Genomic DNA, 15,961 nt, shown 5'->3' on the forward strand with positions numbered 1-15,961 from the left:
TATCCTTTCAATGGGAAAACACATTCTGATTTCCAACCTGAGAGACTCAAAACGCAGCAACCTAAAGTTGTGGAGTGTGGATGCGACAAAGACAGAGACTGCATTCAGTCAGCCATATGTGAACAACACAGACCCCTCATGTACGTAAGCAAACGCAGCTTGGTCCTCTCATCCTCATCTCCACCTTTCCCACGTGGTCTTTCCTGGAGAACCAAGGGCTGTTGGAGGAAATGGGTTCTAAGCCAGCTACCAGCCTGGCTCCATGGCCACCCACCAGCACATGGCATTCAGATGTACCGGTAACTGATTTCCCAGCAGCCTGAAAAACCTGGGCCAGGCACTGCATCTACTCCTTGTCCCACCCAGCAACAGGCACAGAACAGGAAGAGCTGGCTGAATTTAGGCCTCAATGCTGTTCCTGGAGGCCCAAGGTAATCAAGAACAACCTACTTGTATCTCTTTTCCAGATGAGGTGTTCTAAGAGAAACTTTAAATCCATTTCCACCTACAGCTCCCAGCTTCACTGTAGGGTCCACACTTGGACTATCACCTAGAACACAAAAATGCAGTTACTATCATAGTAAACTACACACATTTTCCCTGATACTAAGGGTACTGAATTCTGCATTTAGTGGGTTCTAGAAGGTAATCCACTTTAGATATAAAGCAATCAGAAACAACCACATCTCAACCTCTTTCTTAAATCTCTGTCTGCCTTTCAGGCTGAGAATTCAGGACGATTTGAAAACAAGGCTGCTAGTATCATGTGCCAGTATAATTTACAACATGTTCATAGAACTCACAAATAAAAACACATTTCAGCTTCTCCTGGACATCAGGAAAGCAACCAGCAACTGACAGAAATGGGACAGTGGAAGGACAACTGGATTAGAAGCTAGAACACCTAAGCTGAGATCCTCGTCCATTCTTGTTTAAGCAAACTGCAAACACCCTGGCATTCTCTTCCTTCGTCTATAGAACAGAAAAACACCAGATCTGATGCCGCTCCTAGGAAAGCTGTGAGATCAACTGGAAATATGTGCAAAGGCAATGAGAACTGTAAACCACGTTAAAGACCCAGTAAGATACTATGCTACTGGGGCGCCTGGGTGGCTCAGTCATTAAGCGTCTGCCTTCAGCTCAGGTCATGATCTCAGGGTCCTGGGATCGAGTCCCGCATCGGGCTCCTGGCTCAGCGGGAAGCCTGCTTCTCCCTCTCCCCCTGCTTGTGTTTCCTCTCTCGCTGTGTCTCTCTCTGTCAAAAGATAAATAAAATCTTTAAAAAAAAAAAAAGATACTATGCTACTTCCAGGGTGAATGTTATTCTTAAATCACTGACACTTTAAGTTTAATAAGCAAAAGGAATTGCTCTTATGAGCCACAGTGGGATTAGACCCCCTCCCATCCCCAAAAACCCCACAAATCAATTATATATCATCATGATAATGATATTAATTACAAACTTCAAAGTTTTTAGAAACACTGGAGCTAAGGCAACACCACACTATCATTCGATTTTGTGCAGGAGGGACTTGGTTCAGAACATCCTGAACCAAGTTTTTGAACATACCACATTTATAAACAGAAATCTGGTTACTGGCGTCTAGGACTGCAAGGTCATTACTCTTTTGGGGGTGTGCAGAGAACATGACTTGATTTGCAGGGTGTGGGAGCAGCAGTCGATAGGTGCACATGGGAGGTGGAACCACACTCTGTCGGAAGACTGTCACCAATACCCTGTCTGTGTAGGAGAGGGAGAGAGGAGATCAGACACATGGATGCTTAATTTGTAAAATGAAGCAACTGACAGCACAGTACCACTAACTAATAATGGGGGTAGAAAATATACAGCAATTCCTAAAAATGTTTGGTGGTTTTTTATTATAAATAAGCTTAAACACAATATACAGGGAAAATTGTCAGGGCTCTGTATCTGGCTACTGTCACCTCCAGGCCCAGAGCAGTCCAACTCCTGCGAACAAGGGCAACAAGGCCAAGGTTCTAGCTTGAAACCAAGGCCAGCAACCAAGTCAGACTGAACCAAGGGAATGATTCCCTTGAAAATCATTAAACCACATCCCTATGCATGTTTTTAGTAATAAGACATATCTGATTAAGTCCTCTGGACAGAACATATGATTGTAAAATCAGTATTAGGACTACTACACAGAACAAAACTATAAACAAGTTTTTCTTTATGTTACCAGCATTAAGTAAACTGTCTTTTCAGATGACTATTTCTTGTCCCAATTCCCTCCCCCTCATCAAACAAAAAACACCAACCAATCCTCACACTAGACAGATGTCTGTGACTTGAACATATTGGAGAGATTATATAAATAACAAGTATTATATCAAAAAGCAAAGCAACCTAGTTGGGGGTGTGCAAGGGTCAATGTAAATCTACCGCAGGGCAAAAAGGTAAGGCTAGCAAGACACCGCTATCTTCTTCCATACCTGGGGTCAAAATTTCCAACGTCTTCAAAGACCACACAAGTAAATTCGTGAAGACTATGGATGGAATTGGGGTGGGCAGGGGTAGGGGTGAGGAGGAAGGACTATGGTTCTCAGGAGTACATGCCCCACTAAGGGCATCCCCAGCCACTCAAAACAAAACAGGAAATAAGTAAAAATAAACGAAACCACCAATGCACACACAAATCAAAATTCCCCAGTTTTAGTCAAACCACCACATCCGCAGGCACAGGCTCACGGACACGCTTCCCAGCTCCTCACTTCCATCAACGACAGCCACGTTTGCCAGGTCACTGGAACTCTCCCCCGAGCTCCGGTCAGTCGTCCAGCGCCAGTCGTAGCAGAGGTAATGCCAGCCCTGACAGAGAACATGCAGCCGGGACGGGGTCACCAGGTCCCACATCAGAGACACGAGCTTGCTCTTCCCACAGGTGCTGAAGGGCAGACTCTGCTTGAGATACCAGTGATAGTTGCCCACAGTCCAGAGCTGCACTGCAAGGGGAAACGCAAGGAGGGCCGTCAGAGGCCAGACGACCAGACTTCCCATCACCTGCTGCACGGGGATGGGGGCAATTGTTTCTTTTTCAAACGACCCTTCCTGCTCAACCTCTTCATCCAAATAATAATATTAACAATAATATTAGTCAAGAAGTAGTTTTCCATGGGGATGAACAAAGGCCAGAAGCACACATGTTCAGGTTGTCTCTACTTTCAAACTTTAGGATCATGAGGACTGAAAATTACCAGGACAACAGTGCTTTAGTGAGTTGTTTTTTCAGAAAGATTTAGAAAGAAGAAAATTAGGCAATTAGATTAAAAGTATTAAAACACTCAATCCGAGAGCACGAGATTAGCATCACTATGCTGTATTAGGCTTAAGACGCTGATTCTTTTCCCCCAGGAGCTTTCCCTACCGTTCTGTCCCAGGCCATCTGGTATTAAGCATGACTCAGCTCTCCAAGGAAAATCACTACTTATCCTGTATCAGCAACTGTCCCTTCCAACATCTGTTAAAAGAATAAGACCTAATCCTGGGGCGGGGAGGAAATGGGGGAGATGTTGGTCAAGGAGCACAGACTTTGAGTGCAAGTTCCGGGGATCTGATAAACAGCATGGTGACTACAGTTAACAACCTGTATGGTGCACTTGAAAGTTGCTATGAGAGTAGGTCTTAAATGTTCTCACCATATTAACCAAACTGAGAATTATGTGAAGTGAAGGATGTTAACCAACTTTACTGTGGTAAACATGTCACAATATACACGTGTATCAAATCATCCCAGTGTACGTCTTAAGCTTACGTAGTGTTGTAACTCAATAAAGCTGGGGGAAAAAGACCTAATCGTGTAGAAACCAACCTTTATTAGAACACTTCTACCTAGCTGTAAGTTGCTAGGTTAGACCACGTACTCATGCTCTGTGAGGACAAACGATGGGGCTGTTCTTGCGCCACACTTTTATCCCAAGCATATCACAGTGCCAGCCCCTGCCACCCTGCCTAATCAGAGGTTCGCTCCTCTGGCTGCACGTTAACAATCACCTGGGAGCTTTTTTATTTTTTTAATTCAGCACTGATGTATAGTCCCCATTCTAACACGCTGAATCCAACTCTGAAATGAGGCCTGGATGGCATTTTTTTCTTAAAGGCACAGCCAGCGTTGAGAAGGATTGTGTCATGAATGAATAAATAAATGAACTTCTAAATAACATTTCAATTAAAGAAAAAGTTCTATTGATTAAAAAGTTTGAAAGCCACTTAAAAAATAACCAAGTGAAAAGATTTAACAAAAATGTTCAGTGCATTGCTGTTGATACGAAAAATTATAAAATTTTAAGTGCCTAACAGCATGAGATTTAATAAGCTGTGGCACAAATGAGTATTATATAGCAATTTAAAATGATGCCTATGGGTACCTGAAATGGAAACATGTCTATGACGTTATAAATCTACCTGTATCACATACTTAACAAAACTGAGATCATAGCCATACTGTTTTATACACATAAAATCTGGAAGACAAGAAAATTTTAACAGTGCTCATTACTGAGCAACAGAGTTATGGAAAAACTTTTGTTTCTTCTCACCTTTACTTCCTAATATTTTCACAGACTACACATACACTGGAAAATACATATTTACAATCTGATCTACAATAAAAAGGTATAGAGAAGATTCTTACTTGTAGCTAATGCCGTTTCTCTTTCACTGCTAGTTTTCCTGTGTCTAGCACTTTAACTTCCCATAGTAACACCATCCATGCACAGGAAGCACTGATGACTTGTGATGGTTAGTTTTATGTCAACTAGGCTAGGCTATGAGGTCCAGCTATTTAAACAGACACTAGTCTAGATACTGCTGGAAGGTATTTTGTAGATGTGATTACCCTTCACAATCATTTAACTTTAAATACAGAAGATTATCCTCCATAATGTGGGTGGGTCTCATGCAAAGAGCTTGTGGCCTTAAGAGCAAAAACTGAGGTTTCCCAGAGAAGGAATTCCTCAAGAATGTAACACAGAACCCGCCTGAGTTTCCAGACTGCAGGCCTGTCCTTACAGATTTAAGACTCAAGACTGCAACATCAACTCTTAACTGAATTTCCCACCTGCCAGCCTGCCCTGATTCTATTTGTCTAGAGAACCCTGACTGATACATGACTAAACTCCATAAATAATCAAAACCAAACCACTCCCTCACCTCCACCTGTCCCCTTAGTTATCTCTGATTCTACTATAGGACAACGTAGAAGAAGAAAGGCAACTTCACAGCCTACTACTTTCAACTACATTTTATGTGGCATAAGGCTGAGACACCAGCGCAGTCTTACCATAGGTTTTTAGAGTGCAATTTTCTTCCCTCTGAAGGTCTTCCAGCCAAACTGCAAGCACAGTGGAATCTGCATTCCAGAGCAGGCCATTTACCTCGTAAGGAAAAAAGACGTGTCACTGGCTTTTACCTATGTATATACTTCAAAATCTTTACAAGAGCTGAGTTCCCCGCTCTCATAAACCAAATAATCCACTACTTGAGCTGATCCCAGGCTATAAATTATCAACTTATGGAATCATTAAACAAATCTAGGTAATTTGTCATTATATGTAGGAGATGTTTAAAAAATGCATTATGCTTAAAAATTTAAGACTTAACCAAATACAAGTTGACATTTTTAGACAATCAAGGAAATGTGAACATGGACTAGGTATTAGATAATACTAAGGAATTACTAATAATCTTGTAAGGTGTGATAATGGATTTGTGTATTATAAAGAAAAATATTTCCTTACATGTTAGAAATGAGTATTAAAAATACAATTTCTAAAATTAAAACCCCAGGAAACAAAACCATGTGCATGTGTTTAGGTTAGAAAGTGGTGACTGGGTGAAAACTCTACAAAATGTTGGCACCTGTTGAAAGTGAGTAAAAAGGACATGGGCGTTCATTAAACTCTTCTCTCAACTTTTAGCTTCAAGTTTTAATTTACATGTAACATAATTTTAAATTATGTGTATGTTTACATAATTAAAGCTTACCATTTGGTGTTTCTGCTCCAGTAAAAATCCTAATGATACACAAGTGGCTTAAGGTTTGAATGTTATTAATGAAAAGTATCTACCATTGGAAGCATTATGCTTTTGTCCGGATAAACAATACAAAGGAGAATTTCTATTTCTATCTGTGTTTTACCTAGGGCAAGAAAGAATGCCATTTCTTCTTTGCAAAAGATCCTTAAAAAAAGAATCTCTCTTTCAAAAAAAATTCATTTATAAGAACCCAATATTTTTATTACTGTCTACTCCAGAGCTTCTCTTTACATGCCCGGATCAGATATAAGCCTCTACAGCTATGGAAAGTCCTCTCAATCTGATGGTGAAACAACTCAGGCACTTACCTTAACCGCATCTTTGAGGAAAGGAAGCGTAAAATGTCCATGAAGAAGGCCATTTTTCTCAAAAAACACAATATCCTGCTGATTGGGTTTCTCTTGTGTAGATGCAATCAAACTACCTGAGGGCCTTAAAGCAAAGCCTGAGTGTTAGGACATCCGAAAGTGCAGCCAGCTGGCTAAGAACAAGAGGAAAGTCAGAGAAATGACTCTTCCAACAAAAAGTCTCTACCCAGGAAGGTTTAAACCCCACACGTCTCTTGGCAAGCACTTCAGCCTCATGTGGACTACACCGGCCCAAAGGAGAGAGTGGCTCTTCCTAATTTGCACAAAGGCTCCATGTGCCCACAAAGACTTACAAATTTAGACTGCACCAATGTGACTTTTAAATAAAACAATAAATTTTTAAAACTATTCCAAGTATAATATCCTATAAAAACAGTGTATTTCTCCTTCAAGTATATGACTTCAGCAACTATTCCACACTCAGGTAGGTATTTAAGACTTCTCAATCTACTTAAAACATCCATTACCTCATCTTATTCATATTTGTCTCTAATTTAAATACCTCTCTTTGCTCTGTCATTCAATTGTCACTCAAATACTGCTGGGAAACATAATGTCTAAAACCCAGAGACCTAGGGGTTTGGCATATAACAGATGCTACTGAGACAGGAGACATTTCTTTGGTCTTTACTCAGGGCAGCTGCAGACATGGGACACGAGGTAAACTGAGCCTGAATCCAGCCTGCATGTTCCTCGGCAAGCAGAACCCTCTAGCGAAAGAGCTTGTGGCTTGTGCAGAGAAGAGAGCCCTTTTCCTAGTTTTCACCAAAGCTCCACTGCCCCACAGAGCTTTGTAGACTATGACTTCCCTTGTAAGCACACTTTCTGTCATAGCCAACGGCTTCCTACAGGCCCGCCCTATAAGCTGTAAAATGTGTGGGCCTTGGAATGATGACATCTGTGAAGAAGCTCTGAATTTACTATTCAAATTGAATTCAGACTTCAGAAAAATTAGAAAGAGAAAGATACAGGCTTATAGCCAAATGAGGAGAAGTTAATATCCTTTTGTGTTATATAAACACCTGTACTCCACAGGTACCAGCACCCCTACCCCAGGTCCAAGATACTCTCTGAGGGAGAAGTTACAAGGTTTCGTCTCCCACTCACTTCCAAGCCAGAGCAGGTCCCAGTCCGGCCACAGGCTCACTGGTTGACTGCAAAGCAAACTCTCGGTTCCATACTCTGACCTTCCGGGCTCCTGTGTAGCAGGCAGAGTTAAAATAAACAGACAAACTTAAAATGTTGTCAAGTCAGAACTATTCAAACATCTCATTAATAAAAACTGCCAAGTAGATTAATCTTGTTAAGAATTTGTACCCAACAGGTAGGAGGCTGGACCAGATGACCTCAAAGAATTCTTGCAGTTCTTAGCTCTAAATTCATTTAATGTCTAAAGCAGCACCTTATATGTATAATTTTAGAAAGCAAAAGGAAGAAAATTTTCTTGAAGTTCATAAAATAAAATTTCTTTTTTTTTAACTGCAATTTATTTCCATACCTGTCTCTGGGCAAACAACACTCACAGCAAAAAACTGGCCATCACCACGCCATGTCACTTGTGGTCTATGGTCATCCCAGGGCAAAGCCGACTCGTACTAAAGAGGGGAAGGAACACAAATGTTACTGGAGGACTTAAATGGCCCAGAATCAAACAAGCCCCAGGCTATTAAAGTTAAATCTTTTACTTGAGATTTCAACTATCTAGAAAACCAACTTCACAGAATCCTCAGGAACCCTTCTAGAAGGCTTCCTAGACCCAGAAATCATCAAGAAAAGAGAACAAAACAAAATCTGTCTTCAGGCATAAAAAAAGTGGCCTCCAAGCACTGCAACAAAGGAAGAGAGCTGTAGATCTGGATATTCTGCGGACTTAAATGGCCCAGAATCAAACAAGCCCCAGGCTATTAAAGTTAAATCTTTTACTTGAGATTTCAACTATCTAGAAAACCAACTTCACAGAATCCTCAGGAACCCTTCTAGAAGGCTTCCTAGACCCAGAAATCATCAAGAAAAGAGAACAAAACAAAATCTGTCTTCAGGCATAAAAAAAGTGGCCTCCAAGCACTGCAACAGAGGAAGAGAGCTGTAGATCTGGATAATCTGCCAGGTAAGTAGGATGAGGAAATAAATGTTTTGTTTATCTAAATGGAAGAGGGTAGTTCTGGTTCTTTGATTACTGTGTAAGCTTCACAACAGCACAGAGATGAGTTAAGAAGATGAGAGGAAGGCAGGCAGGGAAAACCAGAGGCAGTGAAGCCAGCAGCAGTGATGAAAACACAGAAGAGTTCTACGTTCCGCAGTACGGGAAGAAGAAAGGTCTCCAGCGCCACCTGCATCTCAATCCTGAAGGCCTTGAAGACGGGCTGACTCTGCAGGGTGGGGAACAAAGGACCACCCGAGCACCCATTCCAGTAAGAGGGTGCGGCAGAATGGCACCAGCGCCACGTCTGCATGGGAGGGAATACACAGGGAATAACAAGACCTATTCTCAATGACACTGCCCTACGGCAGAGAACATAAACCTCCTCTAGTGAATGGTTAAGAGATGACAGACGAATTACATGGAAGGTGGCCAGAAATCGTTACAGACAGAAAAATGTAAATGACAGATGATATATTATTGATTCACCTGTCCCATGGAGCTCATGGAAATGTCTACATGTAACATAAATGATACGCTTCCATTTGCTCAGCCCAAATCTTGGGATCATTCTCAATTCTTCTCTCTCACCCCACATTTAATCCATTATCAGTAACTCCTATAGTTCTACCTTCAAAAGGTATTCATAAAAAAGGAAAACAAAGAGTTTCATCCAAAGGGAAAAATCATAAAAAGTATCTAATATATATATGTAGGAAAAAAGTATGAAAACACCCATGAAAGGATCAACAGTGAATTAAGGACAGCAGCTATTTCTGGGAAGGAAGGAAAGAGTAACAGGAAAGGATACACAAAATGCTTCATTTCTATCTGTGATGATATATTTTTTAAACTAAGTATTGGTTATAATTATTCTCTATACAGAAAAGAAATTACAAAGCAACTTGGCAAGGAAAAAGGGTCTTTCTAGAATGACTCATACCCTAAGGGCTCAAAACTGTTTCAGTTTTATTAAAGCACAAGAGCTCTGTCCATTATTAGCCTCTAACAGGACACCTAGAGTTCCTGGTACATGGCAAAACTCCTATTTGTTCCAGTCAAGGTTCTGTATCCATCAGACCAATCAAACTTACCGTTTGCACCTGAAAGGCTGCTTGCCGGCCTTCTGATCCATGGAACTGCGTCTCCTTCCTGCCCCATCCAACAGTGATAAACTTGCCTAGGGAACAATTGATGGAGAACATGCAAGACAACCAATAAGCTAAATTAAATGAAATAAAAGCAGTTTCATTGCTATTCTTTATTAAGTTAGTCATTGGCAATTACTTGGGTCCTCCGAGACCTCTCAATAAATTGACCAGCACTCAATATTTGAAAAACCAATATTCCATATTATATGCAGCAATGATTTTTGAAGAATTTGAAATGGCATTATTTGGGAAAGCACTTTACTGCCATTTTATATATTCTAAATTCCCTTGATGATAGTCAGCAATTCCCACTTTGCAAGTAAGAAGAATGAAACACGAAGAATTTACAAGACACATCCATGGATAAGAACATTAAACTCAAGACGAGAGCTGGGAATAAAATTCTGATGATAAGCATTCAATCAACTAAATGTATCCAACCTCCCTATCAGTGGTGAAAGGAACTGTAGATTATGGAATTCACTCCTCACACAGACACAGAGACTGAGACAGACCCTCCAGTGGAAGAGGCCAAAATTAGAACACAGGGTATCTGCCTTCTAGCCTGAGGTTCTCTCTAAATCTTAATGTTTCTCTTGCATAAAATAAGAAATCAGAGATGCTAAAATAATGCAGCCCCCTATTCCTGGAGGAGAATCAGGCATCCACCAGCAACAGGTATACAGAGACGTCTCTAAAAGCTTCAGCCGGATCCAAAACCCAATACTTCCCTCCTGCCATTGATCCTGATGAAGCAGGGCTATTCATAATTTCTATATATTATGGGTCAGCATGACCACTTCCTGTCTGCTTCGCACGGGCCCATGTGAGTACTATAATACCTCAAAGCACACCTTGCAGCTATCTATGAACAGCAATGCCCACCCCGGTGCACACCCTTGTGCTTCTGACACTTTGCAGAGAGATGTAAAGGGCCAAGGAATGAAGCAAAAGAACTTTTCCAATGGGATCAGACAGTAAGTGGTGCGGTTATAGCAGGTTATCAGCAAACTACAGCCTAGTCTACATTTACGAATTAAGTTTTATTGGGGGCGCGTGGGTAGCTCAGCAGGTTAAGCGTCTGCCTTCAGCTCGGGTTATGATACTGGGGTCTTGTGATCGAGCCCCTCATTGGGCTCCCTGCTCAGCAGGGAGCCTGCTTCTCCCTCTCCCTCTGCCACTCCCCCTGCTTGTGTGCGCACTCTATCAAATAAATAAACTACATCTAAAAAACAAAACAAAGTTTTATTGGAACACAGACATGCTCATTCCTTTATGTATTGTCTATAATTGCTTTCACACTACAATAGCAGAGGTAACTGCAACAGAGGCTAAACAGCCTGCAAAGCTGAAAATAACTGCTATCCAGCCCGTCACAGAACAAGTTTGTCAACCCCTAGGTTAGAGGAAAAATACCTATTCACAACTCCACAGAATGATTTTTTTGTACTGACAAATGTATGCCTAAGACCTAGGATGCTAACTTGGACCCTTTCTCCCTTGACTTACACTCTATTATTAGGCTTCTTCTGAAAAAGTTAGTTGGATTAGCCAGGCCCAGTGCACTTTCCCATCCAAAGGTGTGCTGGTTTCTTCTTCTATGACTATCTTCAAAAATGGATGCCCAGGAATTCCACCACAGATCCTAGACTCTTCTAGCACCATACCTGTCCCTGACCAAATTCACCTCCTCCCAAGACTGGAAAGATTCCCTCCATGCCACTGACTCCCAATCCACAGGTCTGGCCTATCCTGAGCTTCAGCTACTTATGTCTGCCTACTCCACATGGTGATCCCATAAGGTCCTTAAACAAACCAAAACTCACCAGCTACTGCTTACAAGCTAGCACTTCTCCACCCACCGTCTCAGTTACTGGTACCTTTATTCCCATCACCTGAACTTCTGACTACAGTCCCACTAAACTCTTTCTTCCTCAGCTTACATACCCAAACCCATCCCATTTATTTCACTTTCTTTTTTTTTTTTTTAGATTTTATTTATTTGACAGAGACAAAGCAAGAGAGGGAACACAAGCAGGGGGAGTGGGAGAGGAAGAAGCAGGCTTCCCACCGAGCAGGGAGCCCGATGCGGGGCTCGATCCCAGGACCCTGGGATCATGACCCGAGCCGAAGGCAGACGCCTAACGACTGAGCCACCCAGGCGCCCCTTATTTCACTTTCTAAACTGCTATTTCTCAAACTGGCTAGGACGGCAGGGCAACCATGCACACATATTCCAAAGACATTTCTCAGATAATTCCAACAATGTATTCCCCTCCTGAGAATCAAATTTTTTCTGAATTCATTCCTTCTTTTAGCCCACACCCACCTTCCGTATCTGGATTCCTGTAGCACTATCCGATCACCCTGACTCCAGTCTGTTCCCTCTCCAGTAATCCACCAATGAATCTTGGGTCATCAAAACCGTTAATGGCTGAGCATCTGTATATCCAAATTCCCTCCCAAACTCAATCAAAATCTACCCTGTTTATTTCAAGCCACACTCATGTCCTGCCAGCAGCAATACCGAAGTACTCACAGCTGCCTGAACGAGCCATGACTCGTCTATGTAGCGTCTGTGCCTTGGAATGGGCTAATTCCATGGCTTAGACCCTCCACCCTCAACTCTCACCAGTTCAGCCCAGCCAAGACTTAGCTCACGCAGCCTCCTCTGGGAAGTCTTCCCTGTCCACTGCTCCCTTCCTCCCCTCATGCTACCCTAATACCTGCACATCATGTTATTATGCGACTCCTCAAAAGAAAAGCTGAATTATCCACAGCACCAAACACACTGCTGTGTTCATCGTACCTACTCAAAAATCATTTCTGAATAAATTATTTTTGAATGAATAAATGAGTAGCAACTTTCTAAATGATTTCTCAGAGTTGGAAGAAGAAGGCATGAGGTCAGGAATCAGTAAAAGTTAAAATCCCTTCTCCCCCCATCCCTCTCCTCAATCAGGCCATCTATCTGGTGCCCTCGTGTTGGTCAGAGCTTCTTATATACAATAAACATCTCTCCCCTTCTCCCCCCCCTTTTTTTTTAAAGATTTTATTTATTTATTTGACAGAAAGACACACAGCGAGAGAGGGAACACAAGCAAGGGAAGCGGGAGAGGGAGAAGCAGACTTCCCGCGGAGCAGAGAGCCTAATGCGGGGCTGGATCCCAGGACCCTGGGATCATGACCTGAGCCGAAGGCAGACGCTTAATGACTGAGCCACCCAGGCTCCCCAGCCCTTCTCCTCTTTCAATACTCCCAAAGCTCCAAGGCCCAAATCACCTCAGCTAGATCTTAGCAAGAGAACAATCTGATGGCTCCCATGAAAATATAGTCAGGTCTAATCAGTAGGAACTAAAACTCAGCCTTCTATCCCACCTCTCTTGTTTTTGCCCCAAAACTGCACCCCAGAAATGCTCTCTTTATTTTAGCTAACATAGTTCCTTTCGTTGAAGCCCCAGCCTAAGCCTGTCCTGAGGTTTGAGCAACAACTATGTAGGTGACGTTAAGCAGATTTCTGTTCCCCAGGTTACTGGCAAAGTGAACTCTCAGACTTGGAGAGACACCAGGGGTATGCCTTTTACAGTCTGGAATGGGCTAAAGGGACGGGCTTATCAGACATTTAATGCACAAGGCTATATGTTTCATAATTCTTTGGGTTTATGATGTGGCTATTAGTGTACAAGAAAATGATCAAACTTGAGAGGAACTTCAGATCACAAAATGTTTCAGAGCTATACTCACTTTCACCAAAATCATCCTGGTGGATCTGCTGTTCCATGATCGGTTCAAAGTCTTTTGTCATCATAATTAGGGTCTGCTGACCTTGGGTGGGCACAAACAAAAACAATTTTGTTTTCATGTAACAAATTTGCCGTTTTGTTAAGTATCTACAACACTGGAAGCTACAGAACTGGAGTGGAGGAGTGTAGAGTCAGAATATGGAAGACATAATTCATTCTAAATGTTTTGACTCTCATTTGAAAAAAGAAAAAAAAAAAGCTTTGACCAGGTAAGTTACCTAGTGCTTATTCTCAGCCATTTATGTACATAAAGCTAACATAAAAGTCTACCTAGCCCTTCTCCACTAACTTCAACACTTCACCAAGCTATCTCTTCAAACACATACCTCATCAGGGGTACCAGTTTACAGAAACTCATCTGGAATGAAGAAACTTAAAGGAAAGAAAGTAATTTTTAAGAGCTCATGAGAGCTCCTAGCAGAGTTTTAAGATATTTGGAGTCGTGTTTTATGAAAGTCACAGGGAGAGACAGTAACAAGCTTACCCGTAGCAAGAAGCACGAGCTCTTGGTCAGGACTCCAGCTCATGACAGAGATACCACCGGCTACACTCCCAACGCATTCCAGCTGCATCGGTGGACAAAAGCGAGTTTTTGAAATACAGCTGAAGTACAGGTGAAATACAGCTAAAGCCATGCTGACAACTTTTTGTAAAGAAACACATAATGCAAAGACTCTAATTTGCAAAATGCTTAAATGTAAAATTTACGCATTAGCTCCTGATTTTTTAAGCTTCTACACAAAACACGCAACTTGTCTGAGGATGCTTGAGAGTTCCTCCTCACTGGACTCCTCCACTTACATGGCATGTGCTGAGACTGCAGAGTATGACATCTCCAGAGGCTGTGGCCACACACACAGACTCCTGATCCAGCAAGTCCTGAATACCAACAATGCAGCCACTTCCATCCTCTGGGAGAAAGCCTTCAGCCACTAAAGAAATTTCATTTTTCACCTTTCACCAAAACAAACACATAAACAAATTAGGCTAATCTATTTGCAAGAACAATTCATAACATGTCCAAAACAAATTAATGGTTCCTTTCTAATATAAAAGCTTTCACTTTTTTTCCAGATTAAAACCCAAACTTTCATTTGAAAATATCGCAACACTACTGTCTTTAATAAAAAAATAAATAAAAGTTAATGGGACCTTTTTGCCAAGCAAGCACTAAACAAAAGCAAGAAGAATGGTCTCTTAAAAAAAAAGCCCTATAAACATGAAGCTAGTAACTATGGTTTTCTAAAATTTCTATAGTATGGAGGAAAAGAACTAAAAATGTAATCACCTAAAATACATTACTAGCAAAATATAATTAAGGGAAGATCTCAGAATCAACTCAAAGATTTTTTAAGTATGTGTATACATACATACACACACATATACATACATATGCATACACACACATACACATAAATATACACACACATATATATACATACACACACACACACTCAGGGTCCAGCAGTGAAGATTCTGATTTAGTTGGCATGGGATGGAGGCTGAAACACAATTTTAAAAGGCTCTACAGGCAATTTTCACTTGCATTCCCAGTTGAGATTCACTGTTATTTACATGATGAAAGGGTAAAAAGTAGGGCACCCAAACAAAATATAAAGTCAGAATTTTGCCAACTTACATTTCAAACAGAAGCAGAGTTAAGGGTAGGTTACTATTTAAGTAATGTCTAATATGACCTGATATAAAGCAAAGGGAATGTCCATTTAGGAGAGTATGAATTCAGTAAGATTTAAACTAAAGACAATCTAGGGGAAGCAGGTTTGGAAAAAGATAAGTTGAGGGTCCTGCAAGTGCTTGCATTCTCCATCACTAACTTACTTCTCTTGTGACAGGGTCTACTTCTATCAGTCCATGGTCTGAGCCAATGAGCACTGTCTTCTGTTCAGTTCGGAGAGAGAAGCACTGAGGTTTCCCCAGAGCCTGAATATCCCTGAACTCCAGGGTCCGAAATAACTTAAGATTTCTCATGATGAAACAATTCCTGAAAGAAAAGTACAAATATCCCTTGATGAAGAATTATTCTGAGAGAAAGGAATAGCTTACCAGTGATAAATGACACTCACAGAAGCAAAATGATTCAGGGGCAGGGATGTGGTAGTTAGAATAACCAAAAAAAAAAGAAAAAGAAAAAGACCTAATCTAAACCCACATAGGGCGTGTGGTAGCAACCTCACCAACTCAGAGCATTTATCTATGGTCTACAAACTGAGGTTCTGAAATCTACTTTACGTTCTTACTCTTTGGGAGAGGCAAGATCCTGAACTTCAGAATTTCTTCTTCAAAAAGATTTAACATCAGTTATTCCTCAGAAAAGTTGAAAACATCAAAATAAATAGGAAAACATTTTATTTTTGCATATAAGAATATCTTTATAGGGCGCCTGGGTGGCTCAGATGGTTAAGCGTCTGCCTTCGGCTCAG

General features: G+C 41.3%; 1 protein-coding gene across 3 annotated transcripts in view; it reads right to left on the bottom strand.

The window, feature by feature from the left end:
* The window catches only part of ELP1 (elongator acetyltransferase complex subunit 1), a 57,418-nt gene that overhangs the window by 37,251 nt on the left and 4,206 nt on the right, over positions 1-15,961 (bottom strand). For all 3 annotated transcript variants that reach the window (XM_036091392.2, XM_078061562.1, XM_078061561.1), the window contains 12 exons: positions 15,360-15,522; positions 14,322-14,474; positions 14,005-14,086; positions 13,462-13,542; positions 9,661-9,746; positions 7,925-8,021; positions 7,534-7,624; positions 6,367-6,490; positions 5,304-5,397; positions 2,737-2,967; positions 1,571-1,741; positions 451-550 (listed from right to left, as the gene is read on the bottom strand). In XM_036091392.2, coding sequence (XP_035947285.1) covers positions 451-550; positions 1,571-1,741; positions 2,737-2,967; positions 5,304-5,397; positions 6,367-6,490; positions 7,534-7,624; positions 7,925-8,021; positions 9,661-9,746; positions 13,462-13,542; positions 14,005-14,086; positions 14,322-14,474; positions 15,360-15,509 — 1,460 coding nt within the window. In that variant the 5' untranslated portion in view covers positions 15,510-15,522. The remainder of the gene's footprint in view (positions 1-450; positions 551-1,570; positions 1,742-2,736; positions 2,968-5,303; positions 5,398-6,366; positions 6,491-7,533; positions 7,625-7,924; positions 8,022-9,660; positions 9,747-13,461; positions 13,543-14,004; positions 14,087-14,321; positions 14,475-15,359; positions 15,523-15,961) is intronic.

This window comes from Halichoerus grypus, chromosome 14, assembly GCF_964656455.1.
Source record: "Halichoerus grypus chromosome 14, mHalGry1.hap1.1, whole genome shotgun sequence".
Classification (NCBI taxonomy): domain Eukaryota; kingdom Metazoa; phylum Chordata; class Mammalia; order Carnivora; family Phocidae; genus Halichoerus; species Halichoerus grypus.